The sequence below is a fragment of the Bombina bombina genome, chromosome 12 (assembly GCF_027579735.1).
Source record: "Bombina bombina isolate aBomBom1 chromosome 12, aBomBom1.pri, whole genome shotgun sequence".
In the NCBI taxonomy this organism is placed as follows: domain Eukaryota; kingdom Metazoa; phylum Chordata; class Amphibia; order Anura; family Bombinatoridae; genus Bombina; species Bombina bombina.
Window position 1 is genome coordinate 111,724,276 of NC_069510.1, and position 26,204 is coordinate 111,750,479.

At 38.0% G+C, this 26,204-nt stretch overlaps 1 protein-coding gene across 1 annotated transcript in view; it reads left to right on the top strand.

Moving 5' to 3' along the window:
• MAPKAP1 (MAPK associated protein 1) overlaps positions 1 to 26,204 on the top strand; it is a 451,857-nt gene that overhangs the window by 301,170 nt on the left and 124,483 nt on the right. The window contains exon 8 of the mRNA XM_053695639.1: positions 14,866 to 14,973. Coding sequence (XP_053551614.1) covers positions 14,866 to 14,973 — 108 coding nt within the window. The remainder of the gene's footprint in view (positions 1 to 14,865; positions 14,974 to 26,204) is intronic.

Sequence of the window (26,204 nt, forward strand, 5' to 3'; positions counted from 1 at the left end):
ACCAGTCCTCCTCTGGCTATACCCATGTACCAGTGTCACTACTGTGTCATTATTTAGTGCTTGGTGTTATTATACTGATGCAGATACCACTGACCCTATAACCAGCCCTCCTCTGTCTATACCCATGTGCCAGTGTCACTACTGTGTCATTATATAGCGCTGGGTGTTATTATACTGATGCAGATACCACTGATCCTATAATTAGCCCTCCTCTGGCTATACCCATGTGCCAGTGTCACTACTGTGTCATTATATAGTGCTGGGTGTTATTATACTGATGCAGATACCACTGATCCTATAACCAGCCCTCCTCTGGCTATACACATGAGCCAGTGTCACTACTGTGTCATTATATAGTGCTCGGTGTTATTATACTGATGCAGATACCACTGATCCTATAACCAGCCCTCCTCTGGCTATACACATGAGCCAGTGTCACTACTGTGTCATTATATAGTGCTCGGTGTTATTATACTGATGCAGATACCACTGATCCTATAACCAGCCCTCCACTGGCTATACCCATGTGCCAGTGTCACTACTGTGTCATTATATAGTGCTGGGTGTTATTATACTGATGCAGATACCACTGATCCTATAACCAGCCCTCCACTGGCTATACACATGAGCCAGTGTCACTACTGTGTCTTTGTATAGTGCTTGGTGTTATTATACTGATGCAGATACCACTGATCCTATAACCAGCCCTCCTCTGGCTATACCCATGTGCCAGTGTCACTACTGTGTCATTATATAGTGCTGGGTGTTATTATACTGATGCAGATACCACTGATCCTATAACCAGCCCTCCTCTGGCTATACCCATGTGCCAGTGTCACTACTGTGTCATTATATAGTGCTGGGTGTTATACTGATGCAGATACCACTGATCCTATAACCAGCTCTTGTCTGGCTATACCCATGTGCCAGTATCACTACTGTGTCATTATATAGCACTGGGTGTTATTATACTGCTGCAGATACCACTGACCCTATAACCAACCCTTGTCTGGCTATACCCATATGCCAGTATCACTACTGTGTCATTATATAGCACTGGGTGTTATTATACTGATGCAGATACCACTGACCCTATAACCAACCCTTGTCTGGTTATACCCATGTGCCAGTATCACTACTGTGTTATTATACTGATGCAGATACCACTGACCCTATAACCAACCCTTGTCTGGTTATACGCATGTGCCAGTGTCACTACTGTGTCATTATATAGCACTGGGTGTTATTATACTGATGCAGATACCACTGATCCTATAACCAACCCTCCTCTGGCTATACCCATGAGCCCGTGTCACTACTGTGTCATTATATAGTGCTGGGTGTTATTATACTGATGCAGATACCACTGACCCTATAACCAGCCCTCCTCTGGATATACCCATGAGCCCGTGTCACTACTGTGTCATTATATAGCGCTGGGTGTTATTATACTGATGCAGATACCACTGATCCTATAACCAACCCTCCTCTGGCTATACCCATGAGCCAGTGTCACTACTGTGTCTTTGTATAGTGCTCGGTGTTATTATACTGATATAGATACCACTGATCCTATAACCAGCCCTCCACTGGCTATACCCATGAGCCAGTGTCACTACTGTGTCATTATATAGTGCTGGGTGTTATTATACTGATGCAGATACCACTGACCCTATAACCAACCCTTGTCTGGTTATACGCATGTGCCAGTGTCACTACTGTGTCATTATATAGCGCTGGGTGTTGTTATACTGATGCAGATACCACTGATCCTATAACCAACCCTCCTCTGGCTATACCCATGTGCCAGTGTCACTACTGTGTCATATAGCGCTCGGTGTTATTATACTGATGCAGATACCACTGATCCTATAACCAGCCCTCCTCTGGCTATACCCATGTGGCATTGTCACTACTGTGTCATTATATAGTGCTGGGTGTTATTATACTGATGCAGATACCACTGATCCTATAACCAGCCCTCCTCTGGCTATACCCATGTGCCAGTGTCACTAGAGCTGGGTGATATTATACTGATGCAGATACACATCCAGTATTTCACTCAGGCTTTATTTATTCCTTAACTTATCACCCAATATCACTAGCAGTCTTTGGACAAGCCACTAACTTTATTCACACTACATTTTTTTTTTTTATTCCTATTATTTAATTAGAAAGAAAAGATATACTAAGGTTGTGGTGGACACTGCAAGGGCTTGTCACGGACACTAGTGTCCATGTACGGACACCTTGCCTATCCCTGGTCCCCACCCAGCTTTGCGACCCCGCGTGCCTTTTTGCTGTAGGGGAGACAAGGAAGAGGCGAGTTCCAGCGTTCCTTGTTGCAAAAAAATTATGTGTGATACAGGCTGTGCAGCTTCAGAACTGGCTAGTGGTGGAGGAAAATAGCAACTTATAGGGACAGTTAGAACCTTTAGATTTTTATATAAAATGTTTAGTTATGCATATTGAAACAACTTTGCAATATACTTTCATTATTTATTTTGACCCATGTGTATGTAATTTAGCTTTGAAATTAGGGGATTGTCTAATTCTCAGAACTGGAAATGCAGCTGCTGATTTCTCAAGACTAACCCTGCTACATACATGTTCCTAATTGGCTTTATTAGATAACATCTGCAAAACATTGCATTTTATACTAACTTTATGACAGTGACTAGCCTTGTTGTCTGCAGACTAAAGTCCAGATAGGCTCCAGCAAATAAGGCAATGGTGTGTGGAGTTTGGCTATTAAAAAACAATTGCAGTAAAAAGGATGTTCATTTATTTTTAAACCATTAAGACTTGGCTGATATGTTATTCTATAGCAACACAACAGAAATGTCTTACAAGGTGTTTACAGTCCCTTTATAAAAGCATACGTCGGTAGGCTCAGGAGCCACAATGCACTACTGGAAGCTAGCTGGGGATTGGTGGCAACACACATATGACACTTTTCATTGGCCAACTAGATGTGTTTAGCTAGCTCCCACTAATGCATTACTGCACTGGACCTAACTTTAACCATGTGTTTAATTTCTTTGCAGAGGTTATATGCACAGTTATATGCAAAATACAATGCAGCAGTAACCTGCTGTTACACACTATAGCATTTTCTTTGTGTACTTTTACATCCCTTTAAGTTAGTGCATAATATTTTAATGTCCTGTTTATTAATCTTGGAGATTTGATCATCCTAATATATATATATCTATCTAACACAGTATAAAGGCAATATATGAGCATTTTCTATTACATCTATCTCTATATGGAGACTTTATAAAACCATAACTAATATATATATATATGTTTTTAGAGACAATATAATAATATATTTATTTTATCTTTATATGGAGGCTGTTTAATATTGTTTCAAATAATCTATAAAGGGAAATGTATAGGGCCATATTTATTAGATATATTACTATATAGAGGCTGTTCTTTTTTAAAGAATATCTGGGTAATATGCATAAGTTCATCTCTGTATAGGAAGCATCTCTATATATGTAATGTATAGGATATGTATTGTGTATATATGCTGTATAGGAGGCATCTCTATATATGTAATGTATAGGATATTACTTTTGTATATATGCTGTATAGGAGGCATCTCTATATATGTAATGTATAGGATATTACTTTTGTATATATGCTGTATAGGAAGCATCTCTATATATGTAATGTATAGGATATTACTTTTGTATATATGCTGTATGGGAGGCATCTCTCTATATATGTAATGTATAGGATATTACTTTTGTATATATATGCTGTATGGGAAGCATCTCTATATATGTAATGTATAGGATATTACTTTTCTATATATGCTGTATAGGAAGTATCTCTATATATGTAATGTATAGGATATGTATTGTGTATATATGCTGTATAGGAAGCATCTCTATATATGTAATGTATAGGATATGTATTGTGTATATATGCTGTATAGGAAGCATCTCTATATATGTAATGTATAGGATATTACTTTTGTATTTATACTGTATGGGAGGCATCTCTATATATGTAATGTATAGGATATTACTTTTGGATATATGCTGTATGGGAGGCATCTCTATATATGTAATGTATAGGATATTACGTTTGTATATATGCTGTATAGGAAGTATCTCTATATATGTAATGTATAGGATATTACTTTTGGATATATGCTGTATGGGAGGCATCTCTATATATGTAATGTATAGGATATTACTTTTGTATATATACTGTATGGGAGGCATCTCTATATATGTAATGTATAGGATATTACTTTTGTATATATGCTGTATAGGAAGTATCTCTATATATGTAATGTATAGGATATTACTTTTGTATATATGTTGTATGGGAGGCATCTCTACATATGTAATGTATAGGATATTACTTTTCTATATATGCTGTATGGGAGGCATTTCTATATATGTAATGTATAGGATATTACTTTTGTATATGAGACATCTCTCTATATGTAATGTATAGGATATTACTTTTGTATATATGCTGTATAGGAAGCATCTCTATATATGTAATGTATAGGATATGTATTGTGTATATATGCTGTATGGGAAGCATCTCTCTATATGTAATGTATAGGATATTACTTTTGTATATATGCTGTATAGGAAGCATCTCTATATATGTAATGTATAGGATATTACATTTGTATATATGCTGTATGGGAGGCATCTCTATATATGTAATGTATAGGATATTACCTTTGTATATATGCTATATGGGAGGCATCTCTATATATGTAATGTATAGGATATTACTTTTGTATATATGCTGTATAGGAGGCATCTCTATATGTAATGTATAGGATATTACTTTTCTATATATGCTGTATAGGAAGCATCTCTATATATGTAATGTATAGGATATTACTTTTGTATGTATGCTGTATGGGAGGCATCTCTCTATATGTAATGTATAGGATATTACGTTTGTATATATGCTGTATGGGAAGTATCTCTATATATGTGATGTATAGGATATTACTTTTGTATATATGCTGTATGGGAAGCATCTCTATATATGTAATATATAGGATATGTTGTATATATGCTGTATAGGAAGCACCTCTATATATGTAATGTATAGGGTATTTTGTATATATGCTGTATGGGAAGTATCTCTATATATGTAATGTATAGGATATTACTTTTGTATATATGCTGTATAGGAAGCACCTCTATATTTGTAATGTACAGGATATTTTGTATATATGCTGTATGGGAAGTATCTCTCTATATGTAATGTATAGGATATTACTTTTGTATATATGCTGTATGGGAGGCATCTCTCTATATATGTAATGTATAGGATATTACTTTTGTATATATGCTGTATGGGAGGCATCTCTCTATATATGTAATGTATAGGATATTACTTTTGTATATATGCTGTATGGGAGGCATCTCTCTATATATGTAATGTATAGGATATTACTTTTGTATATATGCTGTATGGGAGGCATCTCTCTATATGTAATGTATAGGATATTACTTTTGTATATATGCTGTATGGTAGGCATCTCTATATGTAATGTATAGGATATTACTTTTGTATGTATGCTGTATGGAAAGCATCTCTATATATGTGATGTATAAGATATTACGTTTGTATATATGCTGTATGGGAAGTATCTCTATATATGTGATGTATAGGATATTACTTTTGTATATATGCTGTATGGGAAGTATCTCTATATATGTGATGTATAGGATATTACTTTTGTATATATGCTGTATGGAAAGCATCTCTATATATGTAATATATAGGATATGTATTGTGTATATATGCTGTATGGGAGCCATCTATATTTGTAATGTACAGGATATTTTGTATATATGCTGTATAGGAAGCACCTCTATATATGTAATGTATAGGATATTTTGTATATATGCTGTATGGTAAGCATCTCTATAAATGCTGTAAAGGGAACCACTCTACAGACTTTATTTATTGGAAGAATTGTCTATTTATAGCACTTGGCTTCTATCAGCGAGTTCTGCTCTTCTAGCACATTCCGTTTATTTGTTTAACCCATTGTCTGCTGCACGAGAACCATTCGTTGGCGTACTTTTCTTTAAGCGACTGTCACTTTAAACGCAAACCTTTCCTTGTGTATCTCTCACTGCCTTGCGACATAATGGGAACAAAATTGCATTTCTAAACATTTGAACTACGGGTAACCAACACCTCACTAAACTGATCTCATTCAATTGCTTCAGGTTAAACGCAGATCGCCCCCCCCCCCTCCCCTCTCTGCGCATTCCCTCTGTGCTGAGTGATGTTGATAAGGCCCAAGCCTGAAAAATTGGATCCCTGATAAGGGGTCTTGTTATCAGGAGGGGGGTAACAGGCCCCTCATTTCCATTTAGATGAGTATTGATTATTTATTTATCCCGGCAAAGTGAGGCTCGCTTCCAATCTTATCTCGCTAGCCGCTTGTCAGCAGAAAAGAGAGATAGAGTTTACAGGCTTCACCATCTCTGATAAAACTCTGACTGGGCCTTTTCTTTTCCTATTTTTTTCCCCGATTTGACTGAAAGGATAACTTTTTCCCCCAAATAAGAAGTGACTGCTGCGGAATTTCTAGCGCACGTCCTGACAGCTGGATTTGGTGCACTGCATGCAATTATTTTGTGAGGTATTTTAAATACTGGGAGGTCAAACGAACAGTCCTGCAGCCAACCTCATAGACCAGTGACTGCTTTCTGAGATAACGCTAGCTATGTCCACTAAATATTATTTATATCTGTAGGACACTGAATATCCACGTTGTATGCCTGTTAAAAAGAATGTTAAAGGGACAGTCTACACCAGAATTGTTATTGTTTTAAAAGATAGATAATCCCTTTTTTACCCATTCCCCAGTTTTGCATAACCAACCAGTTATATTTATATATTTTTTACCTTTGTGATTATCTTGTATCTAAGCCTCTGCAAACTGTCCCTTTATTTCAGTTCTTTTGACAGACTTGCAGTTTAGCCAATCAGTGATAGCTCCCAGGTAACTTCACGTGCATGAGCACAGTGTTATCTATATGAAACCCATGAACTAACACCCTCTAGTGGGGTAAAACTGTTAAAATGCATTCTTAAGAGGCGGCCTTCAAGGTCTAAGAAATTAGCATATGAACCTCCTAGGTTAAGCTTTCAACTAAGAATACCAAGAGAACAATGAAAAATTGGTGATAAAAGTAAATTGGAAAATTGTTTAATATTACATGCCCTATCTGAATCATGAAAGTTTGTTTTGGACTAGACTGTCCCTTTAAATAATATTAAACCCATATGGCCAGATTACAAGTGGAGCGTTATTTAACGCTCCCGCTCGAGTGTTACCTGCGTTAGAAGTTAGCTTTTTGTGCGCGTTAAGTTGTGTTCGTATTACAAGCTAAAAGTAAAAATGTAAAAAAAAAAAGCCGAACTTACAATATCGCATGCACGTTCACGTATTCCCCCATAGAAGTCAATGGCGCAAAAAAAAACTATTTGCACACAAACACAATTGCATATTCTTAAGAGTGCTAACCCGACATGAATATATGAATATTTCACATTCCAATGTTCTTCACATGTCAGAATATGTTCTCTTTATTCATAAATACATATTTATATACATATATGATGTTTTTTCGCACAAATATATATTTATACCTATATATAAATAGGTATAGATCTATTAGCTCTGTACATATATATATATATATATATATATATATATATATAGTATATATATATATATATATATATATGAATATCTTTTTTAAATACATAGAACATATTCTGCTATGTGTAGAACATTGGAATGTGAAAAGCTACTAGCTACTATATATGTGTGTATATTTATACAAGTGTGTGTTATATATATATATATATATATATATACACACACACACGCATAAACATATAATATATATATATGTGTGTGTATTTATATAAGTGTGTGTTATAAATATATATATATATATATATATACACACACACACATATATATATATACACACATATATATACACACACACACACACACATATATATATATACACACATATATATACACACACACACACATATATATATATACACACATATATATACACACACACACACACATATATATATATACACACATATATATACACACACACACACACATATATATATATATATATATATACACACACACACATATATATATATATATACACACACACACACACACATATATATATATATATATATATATATATATATATATATATATACACACACACACATATATACAGGGAGTGCAGAATTATTAGGCAAATGAGTATTTTGACCACATCATCCTCTTTATGCATGTTGTCTTACTCCAAGCTGTATAGGCTCGAAAGCCTACTACCAATTAAGCATATTAGGTGATGTGCATCTCTGTAATGAGAAGGGGTGTGGTCTAATGACATCAACACCCTATATCAGGTGTGCATAATTATTAGGCAACTTCCTTTCCTTTGGCAAAATGGGTCAAAAGAAGGACTTGACAGGCTCAGAAAAGTCAAAAATAGTGAGATATCTTGCAGAGGGATGCAGCACTCTTAAAATTGCAAAGCTTCTGAAGCGTGATCATCGAACAATCAAGTGTTTCATTCAAAATAGTCAACAGGGTCGCAAGAAGCGTGTGGAAAAACCAAGGCGCAAAATAACTGCCCATGAACTGAGAAAAGTCAAGCGTGCAGCTGCCAAGATGCCACTTGCCACCAGTTTGGCCATATTTCAGAGCTGCAACATCACTGGAGTGCCCAAAAGCACAAGGTGTGCAATACTCAGAGACATGGCCAAGGTAAGAAAGGCTGAAAGACGACCACCACTGAACAAGACACACAAGCTGAAACGTCAAGACTGGGCCAAGAAATATCTCAAGACTGATTTTTCTAAGGTTTTATGGACTGATGAAATGAGAGTGAGTCTTGATGGGCCAAATGGATGGGCCCGTGGCTGGATTGGTAAAGGGCAGAGAGCTCCAGTCCGACTCAGACGCCAGAAAGGTGGAGGTGGAGTACTGGTTTGGGCTGGTATCATCAAAGATGAGCTTGTGGGGCCTTTTCGGGTTGAGGATGGAGTCAAGCTCAACTCCCAGTCCTACTGCCAGTTTCTGGAAGACACCTTCTTCAAGCAGTGGTACAGGAAGAAGTCTGCATCCTTCAAGAAAAAAATGATTTTCATGCAGGACAATGCTCCATCACACGCGTCCAAGTACTCCACAGCGTGGCTGGCAAGAAAGGGTATAAAAGAAGAAAATCTAATGACATGGCCTCCTTGTTCACCTGATCTGAACCCCATTGAGAACCTGTGGTCCATCATCAAATGTGAGATTTACAAGGAGGGAAAACAGTACACCTCTCTGAACAGTGTCTGGGAGGCTGTGGTTGCTGCTGCACGCAATGTTGATGGTGAACAGATCAAAACACTGACAGAATCCATGGATGGCAGGCTTTTGAGTGTCCTTGCAAAGAAAGGTGGCTATATTGGTCACTGATTTGTTTTTGTTTTGTTTTTGAATGTCAGAAATGTATATTTGTGAATGTTGAGATGTTATATTGGTTTCACTGGTAAAAATAAATAATTGAAATGGGTATATATTTGTTTTTTGTTAAGTTGCCTAATAATTATGCACAGTAATAGTCACCTGCACACACAGATATCCCCCTAAAATAGCTATAACTAAAAACAAACTAAAAACTACTTCCAAAACTATTCAGCTTTGATATTAATGAGTTTTTTGGGTTCATTGAGAACATGGTTGTTGTTCAATAATAAAATTAATCCTCAAAAATACATCTTGCCTAATAATTCTGCACTCCCTGTATATATATATATATATATATATATATATATATATACACACACACACACATATATATATATATATATATATATATATATATATATATATATATATATATATATATATATATATATATATATACACACACATATATATATATATATATATATATATATACACACACACACATATATATATATATATATATATATACACACACACACATATATATATATATATATATATATACACACACACACATATATATATATATATATATATATATACACACACACACACACACACACACATATATATATATATATACACACACACACACACCGTCATGGTCAAAAATATTGGCACCCCTGCATTTCTGTCAGATAATGTGCCACTTCCCCCAGAAAATTGTAGCAATTACATATGTTTAGGTAGTCTCATGTTTATTTCTTTTGTTCATATGACGCAAAGAAAGTGGAGGAAAAAAAAGCCAAATCTGACAAATTCCACGCAAAACTCCAAAAATGGACTGGACAAAATTATTGGCACCCTCAATGTAATATTTGGTAGCACACCCCTTGGAAAAAATAACTGAAACCAATTGCTTCCTGTAACCATCAATGGGTTTCTTACACCTCTCTACTGTAATTTTGGACCACTCTTCTTTCGCCAACTGCTCCAGGTCTCTCAGATTGAATGGTTTCCTTTTCCCAACTGCTGTTTTGAAATCTTTCCACAGGTTCTCTATGGGATTGAGATCTGGACTCATTGCTGGCCAGTTTAGTACTTTCCAGCACCTCCCATAATGTTGTTGAGGGGAGTTGATCAGTGAAATAACCTGCAATAAATATAATACACAGTCACTGATCTTTAACTTTGTAAAGTTCCTCAGTCAAGGGGAAAGAAATATAGTTTCCGGTCCAGTGGTGTAATCTTTATCCGAGAAGCTTGAAATCCAGATGAACCGGTGTTTAATCTGTCTGGTGTTTAATAACAAATAAGAAAACACTGTATCAGGCTCACGTGATACGCAAACAAAATTACGCAGCAGAAGAAATAAAGAGATAGTAAACTAAAAACTTGGAAGCATCCAAACAAATAATGTGATATCAAGTACATTTCTGGATATGCCAGTGTTCTGTCGGATTTTGCTCCCTCGTCGAGATTTGCTATCTCCATGAGCGCATTCTCAGAGTGACGTAATTCGCACTCCACATATGTTTTAAAAGAATCTGTGGAATGCGATTGCGTAATTACAAGCATTTGCAAATAGAGGTAGCAATTTTCGACGGAGAGGATAATTCAGTGCTTGCATTGCATTGTTAAAGCAGCCACTAGCATGCGCAGTTGAAGATGGTAGCAAACTTCTATGCTGTCATATCTTATTGAAATAAACAAAGTTTTTGACTGCTTATGCGCACAGTGCACACCACTTCTTACTTACACCTCCAAATGTAAATAGAATTAGCTAAACACTTTCTCCAAGACTTTGTTAATATGCAGCTTCAACTGCGCATGCGCACATGTCCGTGACCGCTTTAACAATGGAATGGAAGCACTAAATTTTCCTATCCGTCGAAGTTTGCTAACTACAAGTGCGCATGCTTGTCATTATGTAATCATATTCTTACATAATTGCTGAGCATGCGCTCATGGTCTGTATATCGCTTGTCTATCTATGGGGGTGCTGCGTTCAATAGAGCTATTTTAGCAAAGCCTTCTGGAGAGAGGGTCTAATAGCGAGGTTTTGCAGCTCGCAGCAAGACCCTCGCTATTATAGCCACACAATCCCTTAAAGGGATACTAAACCCAAATGTTGTCTTTCATGATTCAGATAGAGCATGCAATTTCCTTCTTAATACAGGGAGAGTCCACAGCTGCATTCATTACTTATGGGAAATACAGAACCTTATTGTCCAGATATAATTTTATTTTTATTTGGAATCCCAGTTTCAAGCTCTACGGTGGGTTTGTGTTGTATGGCAGGCTGGACCTGTTTTTGTTGCACCCTCCTTTGGCTATCACTTTGTGCGCTTGCTGATTTTCTTTTGCTATTCCGTTTCGGATAGTTTTTTGTTTTTAGAGCTCTGGGTTGTTGAACGTCCTTTTAGGAAGACGTTTCATCAATAGGGTTTTTTGTGCTAATTTGATGGTCGCGATTGTTGGAGACTTCCGGTGGAAGTTTCTAGGTCTCTGTTCGGGGTGATGTTTTCCTCGATAATTTCGAGACAACATTTAAGCCATGGAGCTTATTTTTCTTTTTTGGATTATTTTCATTTTTTTCTAGCATTGCTGGAACATAAGAATTTTCTATGTAGCCCTTGGGTGTTCTGTCAGATATGTTGTATTCTAATTGACAGGCAGGGCCTGTTTTGGGTACTAGTTAAGTTGGCTCTTTCTTTATACAAGAGAAGGAGTTATTTCTAGCTGTTCCGGTCCAGACAGAGCAGGTCCATCTATCCTATATGACAGACAGGACCTGTTTTAGGTACTATCTTGGGTGGCCGCTTGATACTGGATCATATTGGAACCAGGGGTCCCAGAGGCTGGAGCTAGGCTTCACATTCTGTTCTGGGCAATTTGTTTCCTCTCTTGAGTTTGCCTTTCAGCAGAGAGAGGGTTGCAGTTGCAGGTGACTTTTGGAGTCATTGTCCCGGTACCCATCGCACAGTGAGATCACTTTCATTCCACGGTTAGGGCATGGACCTTTAAGGGGAGGGACCTCCCGTCCTATTTGGATTTTATAAAAAGAAACAATCAGTAACACTAAGGGTGTGTTACTACTAGGGGGTGCACAGGACCATATATGATTACTATGTAAATAGGCTAAGAGAGAAGAGAACAAGAAATTACATGTAATAAAATACTCTATCATTTGCGGATTTCCACAATACCCATTTCTTATTTTTATTTTTATTATTTTTTCACCCATTTGTGTGTTCTCACCGGAATTCGCAAAAATCTTTTGTGGCTAAATATTTGCATATTTTGTTTTTTCCTACTAGTTTGTGCACATACTAGTTATTTTTGATCACATTTTTTGATCACGTATCTAATATCTGGTTTTATATTATCATTTAGTATATATTCTTCACCACACCTCCGATCACACAGTATTTGGTACACCTACAATATGATAAGATTATGGAATTTAAATATTTATAACTAAGGATATTGATGTGCTTTCATTCATAACACGTCCTTTAGTCATTCACCTTGAGTCATCCCATAGTGAGGACTAGATTTAACCCAATATATTTTATAACATTTTAGGATTTTAGGATATATAAACACACATACACATTTTATGCTTTTATGTTACATGGATCCATGCGTAGTGGTATAACCCACTTATGTTTTATATGTAATTGATTGTGTCATTTTTTATATGTAATAAATTGTGTTATATTTTATTTACAAACTGTATTACTGGTATACAACATTGTACCAATCTTTAGCAATCTGTGGGGCCATCTGCACCCTATTAGTGTCCTAATAAGGATAAACGCCGACATACAGTTAATCTATATATACCCACTCCCGAGGCCTTGCCTTTTCTTGGCGCTCCTTTTCTCCAACCCTCCTTTTGCCATATCTATCTGTGGGTATTTGGGGACCCACCCGAAACAGGAGCCATAGGTCTATTTTTTAGAGCGCTGTGAGCTACAACAATTCTTGTGTTATGAGATTTGTTAGGTTTTTTTTCTACCTAAGATTGTTGTTTTTTCCATGTCATTTGCCTTCTCTAAATGGGAAAGGACTTTTTCCCCTTTCGGGGAATCGTACCTTGATGTTTCCTTGCAGTTTGCATTAGAATAGACAGTTCGTTTCTGTTGTATATTCGTATCTGGGAAGTGCAAGGGTTTGGAGACTTAGTCATCTTCCTTTTTGTTAGTGGAGGAGTGTTTTTTTGCTTGCTTAGGAGACAGCGGGACACTAGCCTCCTCAGGGGTTTATGGCTCAGTTCAAGAGCAGTGACGTCCTCTTGGGTCTCTGGCGTGGGATCTCTATGGTTCTGATAATTGGGTGGCTGCTTGGTCCTCCCAGCATTCTTTTTTCCTTTTTGCTTCTGTTGAAGCATCCTTCGGGAGTTTGGGTTGTTGCAGGCTGTGGTGCCCTCAGATTTGGCCTGCCTTTTCTGTTTACCCTTCCGTTAGCATTCATTGTCCTCTGTAGCTTTGGTATAATGTCCCGTAATGAATGCAGCTGTGGACTCTCCCTGTATTAAGAAGGAAAACATAAATTATGCTTACCAGATAATTTCCTTTCCTTCTGTACAGGGAGAGTCTACAGCTCCCGCCCGTGTTCTCCGATAGGCGGCCCTAAATTTCATTTGTTTCTTCTGGCACCTTTTTCACCCTGATATTTCTCCTACTGTTCCTTGTTCCCTTGGCAGAATGACTGGGGGATGAGGGAAGTAGGAGGAGTATTTAAGCCTTTGGCTAGTTTGTCTTTGCCTCCTCCTGGTGGCCAGGTTCTGTATTTCCCATAAGTAATGAATGCAGCTGTGGACTCTCTCTGTACAGAAGGAAAGGAAATTATCTGGTAAGCATATTTTATGTTTTTAAGCTACTTTCTAATTTACTCCTATTATCAATTTTACGATTGTTATTTTTATTTAAAAAGCAGGAATGTAAAGCTTAGTAGCTGGCCCATTTTTGGTTCAGATAGACCCTGGGTTAGGCTTGCTTATTGGTGGCCAAATGTAGCCACCAATTAGCAAGTGCTATCCTGGGTGCTGAACCTAAAATGGGCTGGCTTCTAAGCTTTACATTCCTGCTTTTAAAATAAAGATAACAATAAAACAATGTAAAATTGATAATATGAGGGAATTAGAAAGTAGCTTAAAATCTGAATCATGAAAGAAAAATTTGGGTTTAGTAACCCTTTAACGACAAGCGACGTACAGGGTAAATCGCTGTCGTTAAGGGGTTAAAATCTATGTTTCTGTGTATGAGACTTGTACGTGGACAGTAGCAGGTTTACGGATATTCTATCTTTCCTTATTGTTTATTTTCACATTTCAGGTCCCCAGTATCGACTTGAGAAGCAGAGTCAGCCTAACGTCCCTGTGGATCTGGACAGCACCCTGGAAAGTCAGAGCTCTCTGGAGTTTTGCCTGGTGCGCGAGAACAGTAAGTGATCTTTGTAATCTCCTGCATAGGCCCAGTGCAAGTTCCTATTTAAAGGGCATAAAGTATTTTATATATAGAATATGTCATTAAATCAGCAAGATCTGCAGGCAAACTACATGTTTTATAAACACGCACACTGTCATTTTGTAGTAAAATGTGCTTTGTTTTCCAGCCCAGGGACACACTCCTTGTAACTCCATTGGAGTATCTTTATCTTATCTCTCTTGCTATGGTTAATTTAAAATATATAGGGCCTCATTCTCTAAAGCTCTTTGGTCTGGCGAGATTCTATAAGATGCTTCACTATTAGTTCACTTATATTCTTTATGTGAACGAGAAAACAGCATGTGTCTGTATTATACACAGAGCAGTGTGTGTGTGTCTGTATTATACACAGAGCAGTGTGTGTGTGTCTGTATTATACACAGAGCAGTGTGTGTGTCTGTATTATACACAGAGCAGTGTGTGTGTCTGTATTATACAAGAGCAGTGTGTGTGTCTGTATTATACACAGAGCAGTGTGTGTCTGTATTATACATAGAGCAGTGTGTGTGTCTGTATTATACAAAGAGCAGTGTGTGTGTCTGTATTATACACAGAGCAGTGTGTGACTATATTATACACAGAGCAGTATGTGTGACTGTATTATGCACAGAGCAGTGTGTGTGTCTGTATTATACACAGAGCAGTGTGTGTGTCTGTATTATACATAGAGCAGTGTGTGTGTTTGTATTATATACATAGCAGTGTGTGTCTGTATTATACACAGAGCAGTGTATGTGTCTGTATTATACACATAGCAGTGTGTGTCTGTATTATACACAGAGCAGTGTGTGTGTCTGTATTATACACATAGCAGTGTGTGTCTGTATTATACACAGAGCAGTGTGTGTATCTGTATTATACATAGAGCAGTGTGTGTGTGTGTCTGTATTATACATAGAGCAGTGTGTGTGTCTGTATTATATACAGAGCAGTGTGTGTGTCTGTATTATACACAGAGCAGTGTGTGTCTGTATTATACATAGAGCAGTGTGTGTGTCTGTATTATACACAGAGCAGTGTGTGTCTGTATTATACACAGAGCAGTGTGAGTCTGTATTATACACAGAGCAGTGTGTATGTCTGTATTATACACAGAGCAGTGTGTATGTCTGTATTATACACAGAGCAGTGTGTGTGCCTGTATTATACACAGAGCAGTGTGTGTCTGTATTATCCACAGAGCAGTGTGTGCGCCTGTATTATACACAGAGCAGTATGTGTCTGTATAATACATAGAGCAGTGTGTGTGTCTGTATTATACACAGAGCAGTGTGTGTCTATTATACACAAAGCAGTGTGTGTGTCTGTATTATACACAGAGCAGTGTGTATCTGTATTATACACAGAGCAGTGCATATTTCTGTATTATACACAGAGCAGTGTGTGTGTCTGTATTATACACAGAGCCGTGTGTGTCTGTATTATACACAGAGCAGTGTGTGTGTCTGTATTATACATAGAGCAGTGTGTGTCTCTATTATACACAGAGCAGTGTTTGTATTATACACAGAGCAGTGTGTGTGTATTATTCACAGAGCAGTGTGTGTGTATTATACACAGAGGAGTGTGTGTGTATTATACACAGAGCAGTGTGTATGTATTATACACAGAGCATTGTGTGTGTATTATATACAGAGCAGTGTGTGTGTCTGTATTATACACAGAGCAGGGTGTGTGTCTGTATTATACATAGAGCAGCGTGTGTCTGTATTATACACAGAGCAAGTGTGTCTGTATTATACACTGAGCAGTTTGTGTCTGTATTATACCCGGAGCAGTGCATATTTCTGTATTATACACAGAGCAGTGTGTGTCTGTATTATACATAGAGCAGTGTGTGTGTCTGTATTATACATAGAGCAGTGTGCGTATCTGTATTATACACAGAGCAGTGTGTGTCAGTATTATACACAGAGCAGTGTGTGTCTGTATTATACACAGAGCAAGTGTCTCTGTATTATACACTGAGCAGTTTGTGTCTGTATTATACCCGGAGTAGTTTGTGTCTGTATTATACCCGGAGCAGTGCATATTTCTGTATTATACACAGAGCAGTGTGTATCTGTATTATACATAGAGCAGTGTGTGTGTCTGTATTATACATAGAGCAGTGTGTGTCTGTATTATACATAGAGCAGTGTGTGTCTGTATTATACATAGAGCAGTGTGTGTCTGTATTATACATAGAGCAGTGTGTGTCTGTATTATACATAGAGCAGTGTGTGTGTCTGTATTATACACAGAGCAGTGTGTGTATCTGTATTATACACAGAGCAGTGTGTGTCAGTATTATACACAGAGCAGTGTGTGTCAGTATTATACACAGAGCAGTGTGTGTCAGTATTATATACAGAGCAGTGTGTGTATCTGTATTATACACAGAGCAGTGTGTGTGTCTGTATTATACACAGAGCAGTGTGTGTGTCTGTATTATACACAGAGCAGTGTGTGTATCTGTATTATACATAGAGCAGTGTGTGTGTGTCTGTATTATAAACAATGCAGTGTGTGTGTCTGTATTATACACAGAGCAGTGTGCGTATCTGTATTATACACAGAGCAGTGTGTGTGTCTGTATTATACACAGAGCAGTGTGTGTATCTGTATTATACACAGAGCAGTGTGTGTCTGTATTATACACAGAGCAGTGTGTGTATCTGTATTATACACAGAGCAGTGTGTGTGTCTGTATTTTACACAGAGCAGTGTGTGTCAGTATTATACACAGAGCAGTGTGTGTCTGTATTATACACAGAGCAGTGTGTGTGTCTGTATTATAAACAGAGCAGTGTGCGTGTCTGTATTATACACAGAGCAATGTGTGTGTTTGTATTATACACAGAGCAGTGTGTGCCTGTATTATACATAGAGCAGTGTGTGTGTCTGTATTATACACAGAGCAGTGTGTGTGTCTGTATTATACACAGAGCAGTGTGTGTATCTGTATTATACACAGAGCAGTGTATGTGTCTGTATTATACACAGAGCAGTGTGCGTGTCTGTATTATACACAGAGCAATGTGTGTGTCTGTATTATACACAGAGCAGTGTGTGCCTGTATTATACATAGAGCAGTGTGTGTCTGTATTATACACAGAGCAGTGTGTGTCTGTATTATACATAGAGCAGCGTGTGTCTGTATTATACACAGGTCAGTGTGTATCTGTATTATACATAGAGCAGTGTGCGTGTCTGTATTATACACAGAGCAATGTGTGTGTCTGTATTATACACAGAGCAGTGTGTGCCTGTATTATACATAGAGTAGTGTGTGTCTGTATTATACACAGAGCAGTGTGTGTCTGTATTATACACAGAGCAGTGTGTGTCTGTATTATACACAGAGCAGTGTGTGTCTGTATTATACATAGAGCAGCGTGTGCCTGTATTATACATAGAGCAGTGTGTGTCTGTATTATACATAGAGCAGCGTGTGTCTGTATTATACATAGAGCAGTGTGTGTCTGTATTATACACAGGTCAGTGTGTATCTGTATTATACATAGAGCAGTGTGCGTGTCTGTATTATACACAGAGCAATGTGTGTGTCTGTATTATACACAGAGCAGTGTGTGTGTCTGTATTATACATAGAGCAGTGTGTGTGTCTGTATTATACATAGAGCAGTGTGTGTGTCTGTATTATACATAGAGCAGTGTGTGCCTGTATTATACATAGAGCAGCGTGTGTCTGTATTATACATAGAGCAGTGTGTGTCTGTATTATACATAGAGCAGTGTGTGTCTGTATTATACACAGAGCAGTGTGTGTGTCTGTATTATACATAGAGCAGTGTGTGCCTGTATTATACACAGAGCAGTGTGTGCCTGTATTATACATAGAGCAGTGTGTGTGCCTGTATTATACATAGAGCAGTGTGTGTGTCTGTATTATACACAGAGCAGTGTGTGTCTGTATTATACACAGAGCAGTGTGTGTGTCTATTATACACAGAGCAGTGTGTGTGTCTGTATTATACATAGAGCAGTGTGTGTCTGTATTATATATAGAGCAGCGTGTGTCTGTATTATACACAGGTCAGTGTGTATCTGTATTATACAAGAGCAGGGTGAGCACTATAAGCAGAGCAAGCTCTGCCCCTTTAACCACAGCTTTTCTGCTCCCGTATTGCACGTAGTGCCAGTTCCCTGCATGGGTAATTGAATCTTACACACTGGCGCTTGGTTTTTGTAATGCAGCCTTTTATCTTATCATTAAAAACTAATTAGCATTTAAGGGAAATTGGTCTTAATATATTAAAATTGCTTAAGTGCCTTTAGACCTGTTTGAAATTCCAATGTCTTATTGGGATCTGTGACTGGGGACCATGTGTATGTAATTAATTGAATTACAATTAAGAATTTTCATTAAGCAATAGACTGCTACATTAAAATGACGTGCCTCCATATTTCCAGTGCGTTCTGTATGCTGACTTCTGTTTAGCATTACTGGGCTGAAAAGCAATCTATTCTCAATGTTATTTCAGTACTACAGCTTTCCATCTTTAGTGGATTTGTTAAAGGCACACAGCTTTGTATATAATGGCCGTTCATTTGCTACCGTGCTCTGCTGCTCTTTTTGGAACCAGTGTGGCGGCTTAGACAACAAGTAGGGTGGCACAATACAAGTTTTGTTTTGTAAGGCCAGGCTTCCCTGAAACGGTACAGCTTAGACCAGAGTCTGTAGTTAAAGGGACAGTCTACACAAAAATTGTTATTGTTTAAAAAATATTCCATTCACCAGCTTCACATTTTATTATAGCAGTAAATTGGATAGTTGTTTAAAATTGTATGCTCTGTCTGAATCATGAAAGATAATTTTTGGGTTTCACTTCCCTTTAAAGGGACAGTCTACCCGAAAATTGTTATTCTTTAAAAAGACAGATAATCCCTTTATTACCCATTCCCCAGTTTTGCACAACTAACATTGTTATATTAATATACTTTATAACCTCTAAATTTCTGACCTTTTCTAACCCCCTGCAGGCCGCCTCTTATCTTAGTCCATTTTATTAGCTTCTCACAGTCAGACGGTGTTAGTTCATGTGTGCCATGTAGATAGCATTGTGCTCACCCCGTGGAGTTATGCAGGAACCAGCACTAATTAGCTCAAATTCAAGTTTGTACAAAGCACAGAGATAAGGGGCAGTCGGCAAAGGCTTAGACACAAGGTAATCACAAAGGTAAAAAGTGTATTAATATAACTGTGTTGGTTATGCAAAACTGGGGAATGGGTAATAAAGGGATTATCTATCTTTTTAAAGAATAACAATTTTCGGGTAGACTGTCCCTTTAAAGGGAGATGAAACCCAAAATTTATCTTTCATGATTCAGACAGAGCATACAATTTTAAACAACTATCCAATTTACTGCTATTATAAAATGTTCTTGTTTTTTAGTATCTTTTGTAAAAAGCAGGGATATAACTCAGAAGCGCACTTGTCTGGAGCACTATATGACAGCAGTTTTGCAAGAATCTTATCCATCTGCAAGAGCACTAATTAGATGTCAGCACTATTTCCTGCCATATAGTGTTCTAGGCACTTACCTAGGTATCTCTTTAACCAGGAATATCACGGGAAAGAAGCAAATTTGATAAAAGAAGAAAAATTGGAAACAAAATTGTCAAAAAATAAATTTTGGGGGGTTTATATCCCTTTAAACTTAAAGGGACAGGAAACATTGATAATTTTGGTCATATTCTTTTTTTTGTGCTGTTTTATGTGTGTAATCCACCCACCAGTGCTGTTATATTTTTATTTTTTGCACCTTATAATAACATGACTTGTGCATACAGGCGTATGCTTTGTGTTAATTGGTTGTACCACTGAATGAAAGTAAAGTAAATGAAGTAGCTAGATTGGCGGTCAGACAATGCAATAGCACTTACTCTGAATTTTAAATTATCAGTAGACTTTTTTTCTGAGAAATTTCATAGATTGCTTCTATTTCTTTCTAATGACATGGTGAGTCCACGGTTCATCATAATTACTATTGGGAATATCACTCGTGACCAGCAGGAGGAGGCAAAGAGCACCACAGCAAAGCTGTTAAATACCACTCCCTTACCTACAACCCCCAGTCATTCTCTTTGCTTGTATCAGTTGCAAGGAGGGGTAAAGTTAGGTGTCTGATTCTTTAATCAAGAGTTTGTTATTTTTAAAGCAGAACAGGTTTGTTCTGATCTTTTTTGGGGTTTAGCCGTAGTCCACTTCAGTCTCTTCAGTAGAGCAGTGGTGGCTTTTAAGCATTTGGGAACTTGGGGGGTATAATCCCCTTTGCGCCTCCCAGGTTGTGTTGCTGCCCTTTTGTTAAAAGACTATGTAGGTTTACTTGGTCTTTTTTTCTGATATTCACAGATCCATGTTAGGAAGGAAGCCTTTCAAACCCTAGTGAGCTGCCTTGCTGCCGGGCAGATTATTCTGGAGGTAAGTGCTGTTTTTTATTTTTCTGATAGTGTTCAGAAAAGGTTGGCACTTTTGTGGTTAATCAACTGGGATAGTGAACCTGTTGGTGTAGGTTTTATCTTGGGGCAGTTTTTATGGGGCACTGCTGAGTTAAGGGTTTTTGTTTTTTGTGTGGCTCTGTTTAGGAGTGTTTTTACTCTCCTTGTATGGCTCTTTATTTTAGAGGAGGACTATGTTTTCTTCTTTAACAGCTGCTTGTGAAGTTTTCTCCCGGCGACTGTTTGTAAGTTGTAAAGGAATGTCGGCCGGGAGGTAATTGCATACGCCTACGATAGGCAGAGTTTTCTTCGGTCCAAGTTTTGCGCGTGCTTTGCTTATTCCTTCTGGGTAGAGGAAGTGTTTCACAGTCGGCTCCTGTTCGTGTGTGGTCAGTCCGGAGAGCAGGTGGTAGCTGTGGGGAGTCCGGATTATCTTCGGCTACGTTGTTTATTGCTCTGGTCCGTGGGAGGTCAGGTAAGCACCTCAGCAAGGCTTAAGACTATGATTCAGGCGCGTAAACCTGTGACTAGAAAGATCTATTATAAGATATGGCGTAAATATCTTTATTGGTGTGAATCCAGAGGCTACTCTTGGAGTAGAGTCAGGATTCCGAGAATTTTGTCTTTTCTCCAGGAGAGTCTGGAGAAGGGTTTATCTGCAAGTACCCTGAAGAGTCAAATTTTTGCTTTATCTATTTTGTTGCACAAACGTCTGGCGGATGTTCCAGATGTTCAGTCTTTTTGTCAGGCCCTGGTTAGAATTCGGCCTATGTTTAAGTTTACAACTCCTCCTTGGAGTTCTCCAACAGACTCCGTTTGAGCTTATGCATTCTTTGGATATTAAGTTGTTAACCTGGAAGGTTTTATTTTTGTTTGCTATCTCTTCGGCTCGAAGAGTTTCTGAGTTGCAGTGTGAAGCTCTTTTCCTTATTTTTCATTCTGATAAGGTAGTAGTTCGTGAATTGAAATATTATTTGCAAGCGACCAAGGATTTTCGCCAGTCTCCTTCTTTATTTTTATTTTTTTCTAGGAAGCGTAAAGGTCAGAACGCTACGGCTACTTCGTTGGTTGAGGAGTGTTATTCGCTTGGCATATGAGGCTGCTGGTCAGCAGCCTCCTGAGAAAATCACGGCTTATTCCACGAGGGCTGTTTCTTCTACTTGGGCTTTCAAAAATGGAGCTTCTGTAGAACAGATTTGCAAGGCTGCGACTTGGTCATCTTTACACACTTTTTCAAGATTTTACAAATTTGATACTTTTGCTTCAGCTGTGAGGCTGTTTTGGGGAGAAAGGTTCTTCAAGCAGTGGTGCCTTCTGTTTAGGCTAACTGTCTTGTCTCTCCCTTATCATCCATGTCCTCTAGCTTGGGTATTGATTCCCAATAGTAATTATGATGATCCGTGGACTCACCATGTCATTAGAAAGAAAATGAAATTTATACTTACCTGATAAATTTGTTTCTTTCTTGACACGGTGAGTCCACGACCCGCTCTGTATTTTCGGACAGTTTTTTGTTAAACCTCGGGCACCTCTGCACCTTATAATACTTCCTTTCTCCTTTCCCTTTGGTCGAATGACTGGGGGTTGTGGGTAAGGGAGTGGTATTTAACAGCTTTGCTGTGGTGCTCTTTGCTTCCTCCTGCTGGTCAGGAGTGATATTCTTAATAGTAATTATGATGATCCGTGGACTCACCGTGTCGAGAAAGAAACAAATTCATCAAGTAAGCATAAATTTCATTTTTCCTGCCCACTGTATCATGTGACAGCCATCAGCCTATTACAGACTCCTATACATACACACTGAACTCTTGCACATGCTCAGTAGGAGATGGTGCCTCAAAAAGTGTGCATATAAAAAGTCATAGCATAAATTGATAATGGAAGTAAATTGGAAAGGTGCTGCTCTATCTGAATCATGAAAGTTTAATTTTGACTTTAGAGTCCTTAAACAATCAAAAAAAGCCATCTAAAAATAATAACTGAGATGAGGGATCTGTTTTCTGATTCGCATATAAAGCAGTAAATGGGAATATGGAAAATAAATAAATTAAAGTTTACTTCCCTTTAACAGTATCTTGTGAAGACACATAACTGACTATCCTGGTGGAAAGCCATGATCTTTGGTACAAGTAGAAGGCTTTATCTCTAACTACATCTATGTGCTTAAACCCTACAGACCTCCTGGTAGACCCAGAGGGCAACTTTCTTTACTTGTAACCAGGATATAAATATTTTTTAGCAGAAGAAAACACCTTCCCTTTTTGTTAAGATCATGGTTTTGGTGGCCATATTGTTATGATCAAAGGATGAAATTTTGGATGTTAAGATCTTTTAAAAAGAAGACACAAAGGATACGTCACCTTCACGTTGATTCGATCCTAGAACCACAAAAGATGGCAGCTTCTTCAGAGCCTTAGCTAATAGCATTGTATGACCTGTTATTCAATTTGACTACACATCCTCAAAAACCTATAGACTACTGACCAGCCATAGGGCCTGGATTAGCCACACTGACCATCAAGGTAGATATAAAGGAATGTATATTATAAATTGATTGTTGTTAATCCCATTATAAAGACATACATGCAAGACCATGGCGTCTTTAAGTTGTTTTACCACACTATTGCCTAGATTTAGATGTTTGGCGTTAGCCGTCAAAAGCAGCGTTAAGGGGTCCTAACGCTGCTTTTTAACGCCCGCTGGTATTTAGAGTCAGACAGAAAAGGGTCTACCGCTCACTTTCTTTCCACGAATCGAGGCTACCGCAGATCCCCTTACGTCAATTGCGTATACTATCTTTTCTATGGGATTTGCCTAACGCTGTTATTACGAGTCTTGGAAGAAGTGAGCGGTAGAGCCTCTACCGACAAGACTCCTACCGTCAAAAAAAGTCAGTAGTTAAGAGCTTTATGGGCTAACGCGGGAACATAAAACTCTTAACTACCGTGCTACAAAGTACACTAACACCCATAAACTACCTATGAACCCCTAAACTGAGGCCCCCCTACATCGCAAACCCTATAATAAATCTTTTTTAACCCCTAATATGCCGCTCTGGACACCGCCGCCACCTACATTATAGCTGTAAACCCCTAATCTACTGCCCCTAACATCGCCGACACCTATATTATATTATTACCCCCTAATCTGCCCCCCCCCCACGTTACCGCCACCTACCTACACTTATTAACCCCTAATCTGCCGACCGGACCTCGCCGCCACTATAATAAATGTAGTAACCCCTAAACCGCCGCACTCCCGCCTCGCAAACACTATAATAAATTGTATTAACCCCTAATCTGCCCTCCCTTACATCGCCGCCACCTACCTACAATTATTAACCCCTAATCTCCCGCCCCCAACATTGCCGCTACTATAATAAAGTTATTAACCCCTAAACCTAAGTCTAACCCTAACACCCCCCTAAATTAAATATAATTTAAATTAATCTAAATAAATTTACTATAATTAAATAAATTATTCCTATTTAAAACTAAATACTTACCTATAAAATAAACCCTAAAAAAGCTACAATATAACTAATAGTTACATTGTAGCTATTTTAGGATTTATATTTATTTTACAGGCAACTTTGTATTTATTTTAAATATAGCTACCTAGTTAAAATAATTACAAAATTACCTGTAAAATAAATCCTAACCTAAGTTACAAATACATCTAACACTACACTATCAATAAATTAAATAAATTACCTACAATTAGCTAAACTAAAATACAATTAAATAAACTAATCTATAATACAAAAAAAAACACTAAATTACAGAAAATAAAAAAAAAATTACAAAATGTTTAAACTAATTACACCTAATCTAAGCCCCCTAATAAAATAAAAAAAAGCCCCCAAAAGTAATCAGCTCTTTTACCAGCCCTTAAAAGGGCATTTTGCGGGGCATTGCCCCAAAGTAATCAGCTCTTTTACCTGTAAAGAAAAATACAATACCCCCCCAACATTAAAACCCACCACCCACATACCCCTACCCAAACCCCCCTTAAATAAACCTAACACTAACCCCCTGAAGATCTCCCTACCTTATCTTCACCTACCTTGAGTCGTCTTCACTCAGCCGAGCCGAATTCTTCATCCTAGCGAAGCAAGAAGAGGTCCTCCATCCGGTAGAAGTCTTCATCCAAGCGGGACAAGAAGAGGTCCTCCATCCGGTAGAAGTCTTCATCCAAGCGGGACAAGAAGAGGACCTCCATCCGGTAGAAGTCTTCATCCAAGCGGGGTCTTCTATCTTCATCCATCCGGAGCGGAGCCATCTTCCATACAGCCGACGCGGAGCCATCCTCTTCAACTGACGGACTAACGACGAATGACGGTTCCTTTAAGGGACGTCATCCAAGATGGCGTCCCTCGTATTCCGATTGGCTGATAGGATTCTATCAGCCAATCGGAATTAAGGTAAGAAAAATCTGATTGGCTGATTCAATCAGCCAATCAGATTGAAGTTCAATCCGATTGGCTGATCCAATCAGCCAATCGGATTGACCTCACATTCTATTGGCTGTTCCGATCAGCTCCGCTTGGATGAAGAATTCGGCTCGGCTGAGTGAAGACGACTCAAGGTAGGGAGATCTTCAGGGGGTTAGTGTTAGGTATATTTAAGGGGGGTTTGGGTGGGTTAGAGTAGGGGTATGTAGGTGGTGGGTTTTAATGTTGGGGGGTATTGTATTTTTCTTTACAGGTAAAAGAGCTGATTACTTTGGGGCAATGCCCCGCA